This window comes from Sesamum indicum, linkage group LG3, assembly GCF_026168435.1.
Source record: "Sesamum indicum cultivar Baizhima isolate 11 linkage group LG3, ASM2616843v1, whole genome shotgun sequence".
Lineage (NCBI taxonomy): Eukaryota > Viridiplantae > Streptophyta > Magnoliopsida > Lamiales > Pedaliaceae > Sesamum > Sesamum indicum.
The window spans coordinates 975,198-995,411 of NC_142659.1; the positions used below are offsets into that span (position 1 = coordinate 975,198).

The 20,214-nt window shown below is 31.3% G+C and overlaps 1 protein-coding gene and 1 pseudogene across 1 annotated transcript; both read right to left on the reverse strand.

Annotated features, from left to right (window-relative positions):
- Window positions 1-2,222: 2,222 nt before the first annotated feature.
- Window positions 2,223-3,842, reverse strand: LOC105156913 (UDP-glucosyltransferase 29 pseudogene; annotated as a pseudogene).
- A 3,618-nt stretch (window positions 3,843-7,460) lies between these two features.
- On the reverse strand, window positions 7,461-11,507 carry LOC105156915 (CASP-like protein 1E2). The gene is made up of 2 exons (XM_011073176.3): window positions 11,135-11,507; window positions 7,461-7,963 (listed from the first exon to the last, which is right to left on the reverse strand). Exons 1-2 carry the CDS (start codon window positions 11,383-11,385, stop codon window positions 7,636-7,638), a joined length of 579 nt encoding a protein of 192 aa, XP_011071478.1. The 5' UTR covers window positions 11,386-11,507; the 3' UTR covers window positions 7,461-7,635.
- Window positions 11,508-20,214: the final 8,707 nt, after the last annotated feature.

Consider the following 20,214-nt stretch of genomic DNA (forward strand, 5'->3'; position numbering starts at 1 on the left):
ATAATGTACTTTAAAATAATTTTGTATTATCTCATAATCTAAATCTTTTAATGAATTTTATTAATATATATTTTTTTTAATTTGATAGTTGGTAGTTGACCTAATGGTGGGATTGTGACGATGAGCCTATGTTTCAGGTCTTCCACATGTGGGCGGGCAAATTCAACCAAAAATGGTTCGTCGTCGCCTAAAAGGAGCAGGTCAAGCCACTTTGGCTGGTCAACGAATCCGCGAAGAATAATGCAAACTGAATGACGAACCCCGCTGCGTCCTCTACTATGTATCGCAGGGGATCTTCCTCTATCAGTATGCACAAAAGGAAGATGCTAAGTAAATTATATTATTTTTTAAGGTTTATTATTGTTTTATAAATATTATGCTAACTATTTTATTCTTCTACATGAGGCATAACTCGGTTAGCCGCCTAAGCAAATAGAATTATTCACCAAATGCTACAAGAAGAAGGCTGACGGTGGTTGGAGCGGCCTGAGAGCAATTGAGGTAGCTGTAAGTGCAATAGTAATTTTATTTTTTAAAAAAATAATTTTGAGATAAAGTTTTAATGATTTTGTTTTGTTTTGCAAGAGATGTTCTAGAAGCTGATGGAGGATCATCAGCCTCAGCTCACGGTCGAGGACCATGATATCCCGACAGAGGCTTCAGTGGCGATGAACCAACAGTTGGTGTGGCTAGCTAGAATCGGGGGCAAGAATAAGGATCGTGTATTAGGCCTTAGTTCTGAGGCTCATGTCTCTAGCTGAACCTACACGTCACCTTCGCTAGCTACCCCCATCGCCACCACCACAACCTAACCAGACCATGAAGGGTTGCATGAGCTGGCTGGAGATGATGGTGGTTGACATATGGCCATGATAAGGGAAATACAGGCCCAGCTCCTTGATTGTAGGACTGCCACAGCCGACCGTCTCCACTAGTGACCCAACACAGCCTCCGACAGACTTCCTGCCCCGAACGAGAACGATATGGACGTTGTTGATGAGGAGGATTTATATTAGATTTTATTTTATTTTTTTAATTTGTAACTAATAATATTTTATATTAATTTAATACTTTTCTCTAATTATTCATGTTTCATAATGTTTATTACATACCATTATTGAATATTTATTCAATTAATTAAACTCATAAATATAATTAAATTTAATAATTAATTATATAGATTTAATTATTATTTAAAACTTTATCATTAAAAAATTTAGAAACGATTTTAGTAATCGTAAAAAAATGTTATAAATTTTAAAATCATGACTGTCCCAAACACCATTGCTAAAACAGTTGTAAAATCTATAAAAGATTGACCGTTCCTAAATGCATTGCAACTCAAATTAATGCATACACCATATTGTGTTTCAAAAAATAATCCTAAAACAGTTATAAGAGATTGTTCCAAACATATAATAAACCGTACCTATACTATTTCAAAAATTGAGCACTATAAAATTCCAAAAATCGTTCTTAAAATACATCACCATTAAAAATAAGCACAGTTCAAAAAATATCCCGAATTAATTTACATAACCGTTCCAAAACTTATCTATTGTTCCAATTAAAAAAAATCATGTTCAATTACATAATTAGAAACAATCAACAACAATGTGTTACAATACCTGTTCCAGTTACGAACGGTCCTTCACCAACCATCCCTAAATTTTAGGAACGCCATCTATAATGACAAAACAGTTCAAATTAATTTTTTCAATTTCACATTGTTCCAAATGACAAAAAGATGGTTCCTAAAACCGCCTCAAATCCTGCAATTTTTGTAGTCACTATAGAAACAGACACATGAGATATTCATATTTTTATATGTCGTATAGGAATATATATATGAGTTTAATTGTATTTTTAATTCTGTAATTATAATAATTTGGGATTTTTCACCCATAATTTACTAGGGTGGTAATTGAGTCCTGTACGTCTTTTATTTTCATGATTTCAAGACAAAAATGTATAAGACTAAATTGTTATCCCAAATTCAAAAAAAAAGTACTAAAAAATCATAATTACAAAACAAAAAATGCATTAAAAGAAAAAAGAGGACCTCTTATTTGCAGCTTTCGCCTTATATTCATTGGTGGAATTGGACAAGTTGTTTAGACTCTTTTAAAAGACGTATTTATAATTAGAGTACTCATAATTATTTTAAATCTCGAAAAGATAGTTGTAATTTGCCTTTTTCTTTTCTTACTTTCACAAGCCAATGACAACAAATAAGAAATCCACTCAAATTAACAATATATGACAACAACAAGAACAACAAAGAACTACAAGTTAGGATTCCTTAATCTTTATTCTTGAGACAAAGCTGCCACAAACCCTCAGCTACTTCATCCAATTCTTGATCCTCTTCCATTTTCATCTTCTCACTCAATTCCTGAGCTCTCTGCCTCAGCCCTTCTCCGCTCGTCTCCACAACCACTTTCTTTATCGCCTTCGCTATCTCCTCTCCCTTATACACTCCGTTTTCATCCCTCACCACTTCCACACAAGCACCAGCCTCTACTAACATCCGACAATCTATAAACATATTTTGTTTTACGGGCATACCTATCACCGGAACCCCAAAATATACGCTCTCGTTCAAAGAACTCCATCCACAATGGCTCACAAAAGTTGCAGTACTATGATGCACTAAAATTCTAGCCTGTGGGGCCCACCCCAACACGACGATCCCTCTCTCTTTTACCCTTTCAAGAAACCCCTTTGGAAGTGCATCTTCAACACTAATTTCCTTCTCCCCAAGAGGGAACCTAATTACCCATATGAAGTTAGCATCACAAAGCTCAAGCCCTTTTGCTATTTCCTCTATTTCTTGCTTGGACAAGAAGTACTCACTCCCAAAAGAGATGTACACAGTTGAATGCTGTTTTTTCTTACTTAGCCATTCCATGATGTCTGAATACTTCTCCTCCTCCTCCTCATCTTTGTTAACATCTGCCACAAGTGGACCAACAGATAGTAATTTTCTATCGGAAACAGCAGAAACATAGTCTATATACTTCCCTTCAAGCGCCCTACTTGTCTTAAGCAGGGCAATATCAGTAGACAACCTGTAATTCACAAGCATGACATCTTCGTCCTCCTCAAAGACATTATAGTACAAGAACTGAAAGAAACCATCCAAACCTTTCTTCACACGATCATCGCGAAGACATAGTTCTGGAAACGGAAAGTCGCCGCTGGGATGACGACGAAGGCAGTGGTGATAGGTATACGACCTCGTGGCTGCTCCAATAGGGGTAAAATTAACAGCAGGAATACCTTGTGAAGAAGCAAGACTGGCAGCCCAAGGTTGGAAGAGATCGAATATGACCAGGTCCGGTTTTAGGGTAGTGATGATGTCTGAGAAGCTGGATTTTGCTGTCTGAAAGGCTTTGATGAGGGTGAAGACAAGATCTGAGGGGAGATTCTTGGTTGTGTGGTAGTGTGGGGGGAGTTCATGGGATGGCTGTAAATGGAGTGGGACCACATGTATGGATTCAGACAAGTTGTTGTTGTGAATGAAAGCGTTGATTGAAGTGAAATTGATGGGAGTTGAGCAGAGGTATATGTGGAAGTTCTTCCTGATCAAGAGTCTTTTGGACAGCTCAAGATAGGGAAATATATGGCCATGAGCCAACCATGGGAACATCAGAATTCTGAAATTGGTTGTTTCTGAATCCATGAATAAGGATTTGGGGGCTTCTTGAATTGAATTGGATTGCAAGATGATATTTCAGGTGAATTTTTTGACTTCTAATCTCTCTGATGCTGGTTTATTTGCCGCCGACAGTAAAGCTTCGGGGAAGTGGATAGGGGATGGCAAATAATAGGGAAAAAAGTAAGGGCCAAATTGCATTTTACCCTTTGGATATATTTTCAAAATCCAACTGAATTTTTTTTTATATTTTAAAAATAAATAAAAAATCTTCGTAATTCTTAAAATTATGCCCAAAATTCGCCTTCTGTCACAAGCTAACAGAAGGGGGTGCACTCGCGGGTGGTGCGTGTGACCATGATTTGTTTTTGCAAATTTTGATATTTTTTGCTATTAATAGATAAAAATACCTTTTTATTGTGTTTAAAATTACTATGATCAAATATATATGCTTTAAATAATTTTTATTTTTAAGTATATTTATTTAAATATCAAAAACAAAAAAAAATATTTAAACTCACCGGATTTATTTGAACTCACGTGCATAGAATTGGTAAATTACCTCGAGAAAAGTCTCCGATTAATAAAAATTGATAAATCAATTAATGAAATTCTCACATCAATTATTTATTTGATGGATATGGCCTATGGGGGCCCAACCCAAGAAAAGCAATAAGGCCTGAGGACCACCCAATAGGTTTTCAAGTGGCCCAAGACACCCTCTAGCCCTAGATGGAAGATGGAAGCCTAGAATACCACTGACCTAAAGTTACGAATACAATCGAAGGAAGAGATTGGCCCCAAAGGCCCCCATTTGGTGACCTCCATGTGGAGGATGAGTAGCATTCCAGTTAGCTGCCACATAAGACCACGTTAACCCTAGAGAAGCAAGGTGGATAAGGGAGGATCCCTAGAGACCTGGATTCCTTAGCGGCTAGGGCTCTTAGGCGATAGAGACCCCCTGTTGATAAGGGGTCTCCTTCAACTAGAAGATACGTGATTATGGACGAGTCTAGTAGCGGATAAAGGCAAATGATGGCTTATCTAACTACCCTTATCCTCTCCTCTTGAAAATAAAGGAAGAAGTATAGACCCCCATCAGATGGAGACACTCTATAAATACAGGTTTGGTCCCTCGAGAGGGGGACACTCTCTATAAGTTTTTTAGCACCATTATTAACACTCATCAAAGCATTTTCTCGTAATTTAATAAAATTGAGAGATATTTATTTGATGCATATGGTCCATGGGGGCCAAGCCCACGAAGAGCAATAAGGCCTAAGGACCACCTGATAGATTTCCAAGCAGCCCAAGACACCCCCAACCCTAGAGGGAAGATGGAAGCCTAGAGTACTATTGACCTAAGGACCACCCAATAAATTTCATTATAAAAATCATTCAAGAAGTCGTTACAATTAATTAATTAATTAATTTTATTAAAAATTATTATAAAAAATATGCCATTTTTTATGATTTAATGCTATGGAAATGGATCATTGTACTGGAATAATATAATTAAAATATATTGAAAAAATGAAAAATTTATTTGACATTCATACATGTACCCAGTTTGTAATAAAATTGTATATTCATAATTAATATTATATTGATGTAATTGTCATCTTACAGTGTTGAACTGTATGGGTTAATTGAGTCGTCAAAATTAAGATCCAATTATCAGATATGATCGCACTTATGAAGGAATCCATTTGGCCTAGTTGTAGCCTTATTGGGTATATGAATTTCGACATATCGTTCCTAGAATGTAATAGTAATCATTCAAATTGGTGTATTTTTAAATCAGGCCATGTGATTTAAAATCACACAGTCCGATATGATTTAATGGATAAATTCTTGTATATAATTAAATTTGATATGAATCGGGTGCCCGGATATAAAGATATCGTATTTTTCAATTTGAATTTTTGAAATGGCTCATTGTAACTGCTTTTGTAATGCCCAGTGTAATTTATCTTTGCAACGGACTTTGTAACGACATTTGTAATGGTTTAAAATTTCCACCATTTCTTTAATTTTGATTTCAAACATAATAATTTGTAACGATTTTTGTAACAACTATATATAATTTGGCCGTTACAAATACGATTTCCCGCCATCTTTCTCGCCTTCATTTGGAACGGCCATTGTAACGGCTTCTTATTAGTTTGACTGTTTCAAAGATTAAATTATGTATCGACTTTTGTAATGACTTTTAGAACTCTTCATGTTCTGTTATTTTGTAGCGGCTTTTATAACAGCTATATATAATTTGGCAATAACAAATACGGTTTCCCGCTATTTTTTCCGCCTTCATTTAGAACGGCCACTGTGGTTGTTTCTTATTAGTTTGGTCTTTCCAAATATTAAATTATTTTGTACCGACTTTTATAATAGCTTTCGGAACTCTTCATGTTCTGTTATTTTGTAACGGCCTCTAATAAAAATTTCATTTCAATTATCACGGTTTTTATAATACCTTTTTTTGGTATATTTCCCGTGCTTTTTTTCATTGTCATTGTAACGGCTCCTTATTTTACCTAAAAGTAGTTATGAAAAGATCCAGCTGTTACAAAATCGTAGCAAATTAGTAACGGCCAATAAATTGTAACGACTTTACGCTCACCACATATTTGTAACAGCATTAGTAACGGTTAAGGCTGTTACAAAATAGATACATTTTTATCACCCCCTCAATGACGTCAGCACATCCAATTCGTTACAAAATCATTACAGTGGCCTTTTTCAAACGGTTACAAAAGAAGTCGTTACAAATCTCACCTTTTTTTGTAGTGTATCAATTTTGCATAGATTTGGCCATTTAGCCTAATCTATTACTCTTTTGCCCTTTCGATGATAAAAGCTAATAGTCCATCGTAATGCTCTAAGTGTAGCATAAATAAATATTTATTCAATAAAATAAACTCTTATACTATTCTAAACGAGCATTAGTTACAAGATGCAAAATGAATGGATATATATATGAACTAAAATTGCTCTTATTTTAAATATTAGATTTTCTGTTATTTAAATCGTGCATCTCCCTAACTTGCAGTTATTTATCATTCACTCTGATACCTCCTAAAGCGAAATAGTGAAGCGCACAGAAAAAGTTGTGTTAGGGTAAAATTATTTGAAATTTGATTAAAAAACTAAAATTAAGTAATTTTAAAAGTTATCGAACTAAAACTAAAATAAATAAATTTAAAGGACAATTAATAGCAGGCAAATTTAAAGGATTGAATAAATAATTTTCCTCTTAGATATAATATAAGATACAAAATTAAAAATCAAGCAAAAAAAAAATATATTGAGCTCTTTTATATCAATAAACGGGGTAAGGCGGGGCTGGGGCCGGGGCCGAGTCAAGGGCTTGCCTCAAGTTCAAGCAAACTTGTCCAAAACCTACTCCATTGCTATCCCTAAGCGCACGGCCCACCTATATAAATCACATGTAACACCACCCCCTAAAATCACAAATCCCATCCTCGTGAAACCCTCCCAACCCCACTCCTATGATAATAATAAGGGATAATTATGTTATACCCCTCATCTATAATTTATTTATATCAATTGTTCTTGTATTTTACGTAAATAGAGACCTGACAGTCAAAAAGTAAGGATAATTTCTATATGATGTTGACATTTCTGGGAGTGTGTGTTTAGTTTACTAAAAATCAAAGGTAATTTGTGTGAATGATGTTGACGTTTCTGATGCAGGTATATGTGTGCAAATTTCTAAAAAGCAGATGTGGTTTGTATAGATAATGTTGATATCTCTGATGGGTGTATAAAATATGAATGATTTGTCTAAATAGAAGAGTGCAACTGTAATTATCCATAATAATAATAACAATAGCAACAACAATAGCTTAGTACTTGCAGGATATATACTTAGTTACATTTAAAAACCCGTTTTAATTACTCTCACTACATAAATAACCTCATCACTCTCGCCCATGCATGTCCAACAGACTAACCTAGCGCTTCCTGTGCAGCTCCAAGATTGCAACGGATACCAACACCAAGAACGCCATCGAAGCAACACCGGACAGGCCGATAGCTGCCGCCCCCTGGTTGCAAAATTTACCGAACACGCTGCAAACCTTATGCCATTGTACGTGCGCGTTTCCCTTAAGACTAATAACGCCAACAGCAGCGACGGCCCCCAAGCTAGAAAAGAGCAGCGCTACTATCATTAGGTCAAAAACCACGATCATCGTAACAACCCTCCTTTTCCCACCTGATAGAAGGAGCAATGAGATGGCTGCATAGGCACATGCTGCTGCGTTTGCCACCACAAAGTACCTACAACAAAGTGCGCACATCACTTGAGTCATTTTTTAAAATTTCAAGAAATTCTTGACGGGTCGAATCCCAAAATTTGAAATTCATTGGGATCCCTTTTTGGGAAACCAACGTTGCATTTTTACATATATTTAATAATAATGAATATTTATTCTTATATGTATATATATAGTACTATTAACTTTAGGTCATTCTCGTTTTAGTCCCCTAAGTTATTAGGGTTCCATTTTGGTCCCGCAAAATTGAAAAAATCGCAATTTTGGTACAAATTTGGTCGAAAATTTGTGTCAGTTGCCGGAAAAAGTCACATGCCAGGCATGTAACTTTTTAAATTGGGGCTTGCATTGTGATTGACTGAAAAAGATGATGTGGTGAATACATGGCCTAAAGTTAGGGGACTAAAACGAAAATGGGCTGAAATTTGAGAACGAAAATAACCCTTTAATCCTATTTAATTTGTGGTAGGAATTGGTGTCTCAAAATAAATATTCTTTCCATTATTGGACACTCTAGTCTCAGTAGTTACACCAAATGATAATTAATGTGGAGGGTAGGAAAATAAATATGTGACCATGACATCTAACTAGTCATTAATTCACTACATTCAATGTAGTGTTTTCTATTTATGCCACATTAATAGTTAAAGTCACTAGAAATCGCATTTTTCGTTTCATATGTTATGACTTTTTTTTTTAATTTAGTATAATTTACTGCAATTTTCTCATATTATATTTCGTAAATTAATTTTTTTTAAAAAAAATGTAGTTTTTAGATATATTTTTAAATAGTGAGTTAAGATTGAAATTGTGGAACTTTGTTTTGCGTTCTATTTGATTGAATTGAATTATTTACATGGTAAGTGTAATATACCTAAGTCGATGAGTACCACGGGCTAAGGCATGAAAAATTTATAGTTCTAAAAAATATAAATTAAATGATAAATAATCTAAAGCTATTGAAATAATAAGAATAAAAACACAAAAATATAATGAACATAAACATAAATTTAAATTATTTTTCTAACTAAATTTACCAAAAAAAATGAGTGATTTTTTTTAAGATAATAGAAGAGAATTTTTTTTAATACGAAATAAAAAAAATATATTATTTAAGTATTATTCGACATCAAAATAAAATTTAAATTGTATTACTAACTAATTTATCCTAAAAAATCTAGTGAAATGTTTGGATAATGATATAATCATATACTTATGGAAATATAAATAAAATTAATTTTTTTATGTGGCAAAATAAAATTCAACGAGACTATCCAAGTAATCTATGTCTCTATTTTATTATATATAGACGTATTCAAAAATATTTTCCGACACTATAAAATTAATTATATAACAAGTATATTATGCCTCCGATATAATTGATCCCTAGGGAAAAGTATTATTTTAGTCTGCTACGTATCCCTAATTTTAATTTTAATCCGATAACTATGTCCATTTTTATTTAGGTCCAGTAACTTTCGAAATTGCTTACTTTTAGTCATCTGGCAGATTTTTGGACAATTTACCCCTATGAGTGCATGTGGACTAAAACTGTCTTTCAAAAGTTGCATAGGGATAAAATTATCCGAAAATCTACCAGAGGACTAAAAGTAAGCAATTTCGTAAGTTACTGGACCTAAACAAAAATGGACATAATTATCGAATTAAAATTAAAATTAGAAATACTTAGCGGACTAAAATAATACTTTTCCCTTGACCCCTATTTAAATAATCCCTCTGCACTCATTGCAATTATGTTGGATCCATCCGAATTTGTTGGTCCATTTAATTCAGAAAGTGACACTTCAAATAATTATTATCTTATTTATCATATATAATTAAAACTCTTTTTTTCATTTAGATTAAAACTTATGATATTGAATTAAATTCTTTTTTTCCTAAAAATTCTTATTTAATCAAATTAGTTCAAAAATTCATATTATACTTAAATTTCATTTCTGGTATGTTCCAAAGTAAGTCTGAAACTCTTAAAATGAAATTTTTATTAATATACGTACTTTTAATTTAGAATAGCAATTTGGAAACCATTAATTAACTCCCAACTATTATTTTTGGCATTAATTACAGCTACATCACCAAAATTAAGTTTAATATAATTATAAATATTTATTTATTATTTAAAAAGTTACAAATATCCCCTTCAAAGGGAAATAATTTTATATAATCGTCCCTAGAAGGTCGATGTAAAATTACTTCTTTACGTTTGCTAATTTTTTTCTTTTTAAAAATAAATATTTAGAAAATTGTTAAAAAAAATTATCGTGGGTAAAGTAAATAATTCATATAGTACAATGTTCATAAAAATATTTTAATTTTTTTTAAAAAAATATATAAAATTATAATTTATAATCAAAATAATATTTTGGTCAGTTTTTACTATAAAAGTTGGATGAAAACCTAATCGGAAACAAACGGCATAAGCTGATTGATAGAAAAACGTTAAAATAATTAAGAGGATTTTTGTAATTTTTCAAATAATAAGAATATAGTTTGTAATTATATCGAATTTTAGGAGATGTCGTTTTAGGATTTTAAATTGAATATGAAACCAAGCAAATATTAAAAAAACAATATTAACTAATAATTTATAAAAAATTTCCTCATCATACATATATATTTAAACTATATTATATATATGTATATATATGCCTTTATGTTTATATGCTAATATATATATATATATATATATATGTAAAAAAAACAACAAAATATAGTGAAAGCATTGCGATAATAAAATTCCGAATCATTTTGTCCAAAATATTTAATTTTATAAGTGAAGTGAAACATAAAATTAAAATACAAAATCCAAGTTGAGTATTAATTATTATAAATATCTGTGTTACTAATATATATTCGAATCTTGAGTTTTGGAGAAACAAAAATTTAAATAAAAAATAGAACATACAAAAATATTTTCCTTCCAGCTAATATTGCAAACATCGTACATTTTGGGTCGAAAATTGCAATTTTATTGTGAAAGAAATTAATGTTAATATAAAAAAATTCTTACCGGTACGCTAGGTTTAGCCGAATTAAACTAATCACATGGAACATGTGATATACTTGCTATGTGATTAGTTACTTGTGCACCAGTCACAGAAAATATATTATACTTATGTGAATGCTGCTCTAAGTATATATGTAATGCGCTTACACAGAGGCAGACAAGTAGTGCCACTTAGCGGTGACTGGAATATCCACCGGCGGCAGCGTCGGAACCAGCGTCAATGCCACCGTCGCCGTCTGCTTATCAAGGCCAAGAACCACCGCCGCCGCTAAGCTGAACGCCACCGCCACCACCCTCAGAAGCAAATCCCATCCTCGCGTTTTGTTCTTTTCAGACACTGCTAATTCTTTGCTACTCTCAATCATCTCATCACCGCCGTTCTTGAATTGAGATCCCATTTCTTTTTCTTTTCTTTTTTTTTTTCTTTGGTGAAAATTAATATTCAAGAAAAAAGAAATGCGATTTTCGAGTTGGAAAATATGTGGAGGTCGCAGCGAGTTATATAATGACGATTTTGTACCCAAAAAAAGGGTGGAAAAGTACATATATAAATGTAGGTGGAAAATGACGATTTTGGTTTTTGTGTGTTACGGAAAGATATGCGTCGAGTCAAAGAGTAACACATATACGTACAAAATACGTCCACACATGTTGATGATATTTTTGCATGGTGACGGTAGAGGAATTAATCCACAGGAGGTTGGAGGTTGGGAGTTGGGTTTTTGATTGAATTGAATTTTGTGGTTTAGATTATGAGTAATTGCAAATTTATTTTCATTACTTATAAAGACATAAATATAAGGGTAAATTATATCAACAAACTCTTTACCATTCTTGAGATTTTTACCGCCTTATATTTAACTCCAACGGATAGTGTTTCGGTGAATTTATCACATATTATTCCCAAAATACCCCTAATAAAAAGTATGACTATGATTTGACCAACTTTTTGGACAAAAATGCCCTTTGGACCAAATTATAATGTTCTAAAATATTGAGGAGTTAAATGTTATGATATCACATATTTTGTACTTAAATATAATTTGTTTTATTTCTTTTGCTCAACTAGCCATTTAAATAAAAAATATGTGAGATCATAACATTTAACTCCTCAATATTTTAAAATATTACAATTTGGTCCAAAGGGCATTTTCGTTTGAAAATTTGGTCAAATCATAATCCAATTTGCATCAGGGGTGTTTTGAAAATAACATGTTATAAATTCCCAGGAATCCTACCGGTGGAGTTAAATGTAAGGTGGGACAAATCTCAATGAGGATAAATGTAATTTTTGATCTAATGGAGATATACTTGTAATTATGTTAAAATCCAGGGGGTGTTGATGTAATTTATCCTAAATATAATGTATGCATATATATATATATATATCTATATATGAAGTCAGGTTAATAATATTACATTCTTTTTCTTATAAATATAAAATTATTACATGAAATGTTAAAAGAGGGATAAAATTAAAATTTTATATAATTATTTAGCTAATATCTGCATTTTCCGTCCAAATTTTAACAAAAAAAGTGGATCAATTGTAAATAGTGAATTTTCAACGGGGGTTAAATATAATTTTGAAACTTTACTAGGGAAACATGTAATTTCGTGATTTTAAAGGAAGTTTAAGTGTAATTAACCACAATAAATATACCAAAAAATTGAATCAAATTTAATTGATATATTTTATCTTTATTTGACCCATCTAACTTTTATTTATTATATTTGAGTATTATACTTGATAATAATAATAATAATAATAATAATAATAATAATAATAATAATAATAATAATAGTAATAATAATAATAATAATAATAATGTATATTATTTTATCTACTAATTATTTATGAATATTTGTAAGATAACTCATTACTTAGTAATTAAGTATATTAAAAGTAAATTTCAAAATGCATTGCAACCATAGAGAATTTCAATTTGCATTCTAAGTTTTAAAAATTTATAATTTAAAATTGAAACTTTTGAATCTATATCAAAGTTTTGCAATCAAAATTTTCACATCTCGATTAAATACACAAAATGTCTTTGACGATGAAATTTCTATTCATCAGAACTTGACTGTTATTATAAATTATTTGATAATGAATTTTTCTATATATAGTTACACATAATGATGGTAGAAAGTATCAAAATAATAAAAGTGTAATAATTTTGATAGCCAAATATGAAAATAAAAGTCAATTGATTCAAATAAATGAAAAATATATCTTTAGAATTTTATACCAATTTTTCTTTGTTATATTATTAGTTTTTTATTTTACTATCTAAGGATAAAAAGGCTAGTACATAAAAAATAATAGAAAAAATAATAAAAAAATATAAACCGGGTACCAAGGTGATACTAATGGTAAAATTTGGGTATTAATTGGGTCATTTAAAATTACTTGTGTATTAATATAATGTTTATAGAGAACTCGGGGAATTAATTGAGTGATTCGTAATTACTCAGGTCAAAATGACATTAATGACAAAAGTCGGATATCAAAATAAATTTTACTCATAATAAATATATATAATTGTATAAAATATTTTCTAAATAAAATAAGAAAAAAAGAAAAGTGTCGTCCTCTATCTATCCCAAATTCATTTTGCTTCAAATTTTGAGTAGATTCAATCCTTCAACCCAATTTATGATCATTTTTTCATTTTAATGATAAAAAGCCTAGTAGTCTATGCTCATGCTCTCAAAAGGCCCGACATCCAAAATAAAATTAAGCCTCCACAAAGTCATACCTTGTTTTGACCCCCTTGTCATCGGGTATTCTAAGTCCTCCCTTTTACGGATTTCCTCTAATCACAATACCGCAACAGATGGTTCGCAGGCACTTGACTCCTTCAACAACAAAACAAGATCAGCTTGTTGGACTTGGTCAGCTATTTGGGCTTTAATCGTCAGTTGTCCAAACTTCTTATCAAGGTCCTTAAAGTTCTTCCTAAGATACTTGAGCCTTATGATGATGGAGTCTGTTTTAGATGTTTTCATCTCTATCAAGAAAGCTGCAAGAACATTCTCATAAGATTTAACAATAATATTGACATTCAGCTTAATAATACGAGCTTTCTCAATATTTTATTCAAGTTTATTTTTCAGAAAAGCTTTGACATTCCTATTATATACTCTTAAAAGAAATTCTTAAACTTACAAAAACAAAGGTCATTTCTTAAACGTCTTCTAAATAGCAAAGAACTACTTTTAATTGATATGCCAAACTTGACTTGTTGTTCAGTAAACAACCCTCCTGTGCATCTACATGGTTCTGCACCAGTAGTTGTCTTCTTCAGTAGCACTATTGCCCATCTGTAGTCATTGGCATCTATGTAAACTACCAATTTGTCTTAATCCTATGGGATTGCAAGCTTTGTCAGGCTATTGCAAACCTGTTTTAATTTACGAACGGTTTGGTGTGAATTTCCTCCCATTTTCACTTCGACCTTTCAATTTCTTTGAGAATTGGTTAGAAATCCCTTTGTATTTCACAATATCCTTAATGAAATTCGTAAAAAATTAACAAGCCCTAAGAAGCTTTGAAGTTTCGTTTTATCTTTAAGAATGTCGGAAAAATTGCGAATTTTCTACAATATGCTCCTGCAATTGATACATGTTTTGTCGATAAAAATTCAATCTTATTGGCAGCTTTGATGGCTTTCTTTTTAAAAAGCACTAATCCTTCTTTATGGCATGCATCAGAGAATATATCAAGATGTCCAATATGATCCTGCATACTTTTAAATTCAATTAAAATATTGTCTATTAAACAAACTAAACTCTAGATATTCTTTGAAAAGATTATCCATTTTTTATTGAAATATCTGGGCTGCATAAGTTTTATGGAAAATACGTTCCAGATATATTGTCCTTGTAGTGTTGAGAGGGCTGTACATTTCTTTGAATCGTTTTCTATCTTAATCTGGTAAAAATCAAATTTGCAAATGTTAAGAACACTTTTGCTCCTTTAATTGTTCTCTACTTGGGATATAATAACCATCAAAATCTAGTGTCTTATTGATACTTTGATAGTAAATTACTAACCTGGATTTACAGTTTTTTATCTCACCGTGGTTTTTTACCAGAAAATCAGGGCTACTGTAAGTAGAGACTCCAGGCTCCATGAGTTTAAGATTGATAAGCTCATTGATGATCTCTTGCATATTTTTCGTATCCTCCATGTTCATCTGGATAGGTGTGTATCGAACATACTCGTATTTACATTCGTCTTCGACCTTCATAGTAGTTTAGATCTAGTTTCCATTCTACTATGTCAGAGAGTCTTGCTAAAATTCTTCTAGATAATCTTTTGATACTTTTGAGAGAAAGATTACTTTCTTCATTTATGTGTAATAACTTATGTGTAGAAGCCTTCCTTAAATCCTATTGCCTGAAAGACAAAAGATGCTTATAAAATTTCCTTTTATCCTACATTATAGGATAAGTTGATTTGGCATCACAATCACCATGTTTGCTGCAAAAATTTATGCCATTATCCTATTGAATCCTTTTCTCTTTGCAAAATATGTGTATTACAATCACAGTTAGTAGTATAAATCAATAGGTTTCTATAGTTATCCTGCACATAATTTTGCAAAGGTCTAGATAAAATTATTACCCATCAAAGCATATGCTCCTGTCTCATAGAAGTAGATAGGAGGCTTTTTTACCTTGACTGGGGTGTTCCAAATGCTCCTCCAATCATTGTTTTTGTTTCTCGAATCATTTTGTTGAGTACTATGATTTTTTTTTTTTGAAAAATCCTTTCCTGCAATAACAGATAAGGTTTTCATAAATTCACTAGGAAACATACTAGGTTTTGTTGTACAAACTCTTATCCTCAATCAATATAAGTTGCAAAATATTCTAACTTATATTGATCATACAACATACCAATAGATGTGTATATAGAGAGTGGACTAGTCATTCTTCTAATGTTGAAACCATCTAAATTGAATTTCATACTATACCTTTCCTTCCCCATGATTTATTATTTTTGAGAAAATTTATCCCCAAAGTCATAATCTCATTTTCTCGTCCTACAACACCTGCAACCATGATCTCATGACCTGTTATTTCTAGCATGCATTCATAATTTTTCCACAATAGGTTACTGTAAATGATATAAGTTATCACAAGAAAAATAATTTATTTTTCTTACTGATGTCAAATACTACTTGAATTTGTTTTTAACCTTTAGGGCATCTAAGTTTTACATTATTAATGCTTATTACCTGAGGAGTTAAGCCTTTTAACAACTTATTTTCTTTTCGTTTGTAGTCTGTGATCCTATCTTCCAAAAAGGACATCCTACTACTAAACTTAGTTCTAGAGCTAATTGTTCAATGTAAAACTAGGTGATCCTTTATTAAGATACCAACACCGCTTATTCTAGGTAACCTAATTTGAATCTTGTGTCATTAACTTAGTAAGTTTCTTGAATAATCTAGGGATATCGATATACTCTTTCCCAAGAAATAAATTAGAATTATGTGTATTAGAAAGGACATGAGTTATTCTATATGTTATAGGATATGGTCTATTTCCTTCTTTCATAAGATCTTTTCTCTTAAAATCCTAATGAAGGGTTAACACACGAGTGAAATCTTAGCCAGCTAGGTTGTATGCAATTCTAGGGTGAATATCAAACATTAATTTTCCTACGGACTAATTTCCTATCTTGTTCCATGACATCTATCTGTTAAGTTATTGATTTTCTATCCATTATTAATCAACGTATTTTTTAATCAATTTTTTCCTTAAAAATTATTTTTATTACTACTTCAATAGTTCCTATATGTATTTATTTCATAGTAATAGCTATATACGTCTTCTCTAAACTTACTAAATTCTTTTAAAAATTTCCTCTTTAAGAATAAGTTGCATTTCAATCACACTACTCGTAAGTTCGATAGGAATAACAAACTTACATGAACTTGCTTTGTAGATTATGTGATGCTTTCTCTAGATCAACCCTATTTGGTTGAGGACTTTCCTGATTCTTCCAATTCCAAATTCATTGTATGGGCTGAGAATAAAATCTTGATGCATGATTCTTTCCATCATTTTGTTTGACACCGTCATCTTTGAAAAGAATCTTAACAGGCTATCAGAGATTTGAATCCTATCTCCTTCATTGTAATTACTTTGATTCGTTTGAAAATCTATCTGAATCACTTTCTATAGCTTCCTCATAGATACTTTCATCTGAGAGAAGATCCTCAAATTGGTAGATGGGTACCAAATCATCGCGGTAAATTGCATCCACGATATCGTCTGTGGCTTCAATCGTAATTCATCACATTTCTGTCGGCAATTCGGTGATATATGCCCTTTTGCTTCCCATGTCTTACAATCATCGAAACTTTCATTAGCTCTTGCATGGGCTCATCTGAAAGTTCTCTTTGTAAGGCTTCTTCCCATGGTTTTTGTATCTATACGTCTAAATCCTTGAGATGAAGCTCTTGTTGGACCCATTATCTGTCTAGATTTGCACGATCTGGCCTTTGATTTTGACCACCATGATCTCCATCGGCAAAAGAATTTTCTGGAAACTCTTGGAGTAGGTATCACTACTCTTCTTCTTTCTCTTTCTTAGTTCGCTTGATTCTCCTATAATTGTCGAAAAATAATTATTTCCACAACAGTCAGGGGTTCTTTTAACCTTATGTCTCAGTCTCCTCATGTTCTTTTAGACAGATACTTTAGTTTGTCTTTGATTGAATCTAACTATCCTTTTAGTACTTTTTAAGATTGAATCAACATTTCCTCCATGGACTAAGATTTTTGTAAAGAACATAGGAGAGTGTTATCTCTATTGCTACTCCATTTTGGAAGAAATACTTCTGGAATCAAGAGATATATTCATCTACTTCACAAATATCATTTGAGACCAAAGAGAGCTTGTGAGTATACTATAGCCTTCTCAGGTCTGATTCCCTCAAATTATCCATCTCCGATTAAATGTATTTCGATTAGCTTTCCGAGTCTTTCTGCAATTGTAAATTTTTACTATTATTCAAATTATCTTCTGTGGTTTTCAAGAAAAAAATAAAAACATAAAAAAAAAAGACAATGCGAGTTGTCACAACTCTCACTCAAATGGTTTCTCAAGAAAACAACAGGTGTCAGTGGTGATCCAAACTTCTCAACCTTTCAAAAGTATGTAGAGCAATGTTGTTTTGCATTCATACTTGGTAAGAACGATTACATGAAGATGTTTGCTAGAACACATTGCATTAATCACCCATCTCTGCGAGTCGGAGCAAAATATTTTGAATTCAAGTTCAAACTCGTGAAAAGTTTGATTGAGTTCCAAATCAAGCCGGCTCACGAAACTCGACCAACCCCTCTTTGGAAATAGCAGAGGACAGATGGATTTTTGATCAACTAATGAGGACTTTTCAACTACCAAATAAAACTAATAGTAAATGGATAGGAACTCTTTCATAATGACGTGTTCAATTAGGTGATCGGTATTTTGATTTCTCTACTTTTCGTATGAATATGTACAATCATTTTTTTTCTTTTTTTTTTTTTTTTTGTTTCATGATAGGGAATTTACCTTAAAAATCTCATAAAATGTTAAGAAATGTTGGGCACAATTTTTACAAAAAAGAGCTTATAATTAAGTTCTAAACTTATTTTTAAGATTTTAAAAAAATTCATTTAATTTTGATCGTATTAATTTATAAAATTGTTGCTACCAATTAAGCTTTATAATCTTATTTTATCTTAATACTTTAACAAATTATATTTAAAATAAGACCTAACGGCATGATATAAATTTTTAAAACATCGTGTAAGACGTATAAATTTATAAATATTTTTAATACATTTAACCAAATACCCTCTAAATGTCAGATCAATTTATCGTTTTTTCAGGGTGAATTATATGTAAACCCCCTTTGAAAATATGAAATTATATTTTTTTTCAAAATTTTTTTGAAATTATAATTACACCTACTCTGAAAATTCTCCATTACACATGACCCCCTTCCTTTGGACGTGCTGGAAATATTGACATAAGCAAAAAAAATTACATGAATTCTTAAATTTGCATCTCATGTAACATTTCTATGTATATTTGTGTACTTATAAATTGATAAATGCAACATATAAGTACACAACTATTATATGGGAACGTAAACGGGGTTAAAATTTGAAATTTATGTATTTTTTTTTTAACGTCAATATTTTTGTCCAAATCCTAAAAAACGGGGATCAAATATAAATGGTGAATTTCGGGGGTTATACTGTAATTTTAAAACTTTTTTGAGAAAAAGTATAATTTTCTATTTTTAAAGGGAATCTAAATGTAATCAAACCTTTTTATATAATTCACCAATCTGCACATTACACTTAATTTATTTTCTACACTCATATATAAAATTTAGTGAAAATATATTTTTTTAGAAAATATTTCTACCAACAAGGAACAAATTCATGACTGTCACTTTTTTTTTTTTTTTTAAAAAAAAAGCTTACAACTGGGGATCTAGAATTGAACCCAGAAGAGGTGGAAATTTTTTTACTTAAATTAGATTTAATTGAACTAAATCAATTACATAATAAATATATTAATTATTTTTTAAAATTATACACTAATTATATAATAAATATATTATTTTTGTTATATAATTGGTTTAAATCTGAGTAAATATTAATGGTATGAGTGTAACTTGTCATGGGAGAAAAACAACAATCTCAAAATATTGGGATTAATAAAAGCAGCAAATTGGTTGGTTTGCAAGCCCCACTTCAACTAACATCTTATACCATACCAAATGAGAAAAATAGGGGGAGCGCTGGTCCAATCGGCGAAATTGAGACCCTATACGTTTACGGAGAAAAAAGAAATTGAGGTCCTATAAGTTTAGAGGGTATGGGTTTGAATCCCATTTTATGTTTGCAATATTGCGTCTATTGAATAATAGATATGTTGTTTATACTGTAATAGTAGGTGTTGATTAGAGCATGATTATTGTAATGATTGATATCCAACAGAAATGATTGTAATTAATTTATTTTAGTTAATAATAGTTCATCGCTCTTACTTCAAAAAAAATAGGGGGAAGAAACATATTTTATAATTATTGCACAATTTTTGGGTTAATGACACCGCCTACTAATTTTCTGTGAAGTAAAAAATACCCTTCATGATAAAATAACTAACTTATTCAACTTTTCAAAAATTTACATTAGTTGATAAT

Excerpts from the sequence above, each read along its gene's own strand:
- LOC105156915 (XM_011073176.3), bottom strand. The coding sequence starts at position 11,385 with ATGGGATCTCAATTCAAGAACGGCGGTGATGAGATGATTGAGAGTAGC. Across the intron at positions 7,964-11,134 it reads CACTACTTGTCTGCCTCTGT|GTACTTTGTGGTGGCAAACG; the intron begins GTAAGCGCATTA and ends ACTTTGTTGTAG.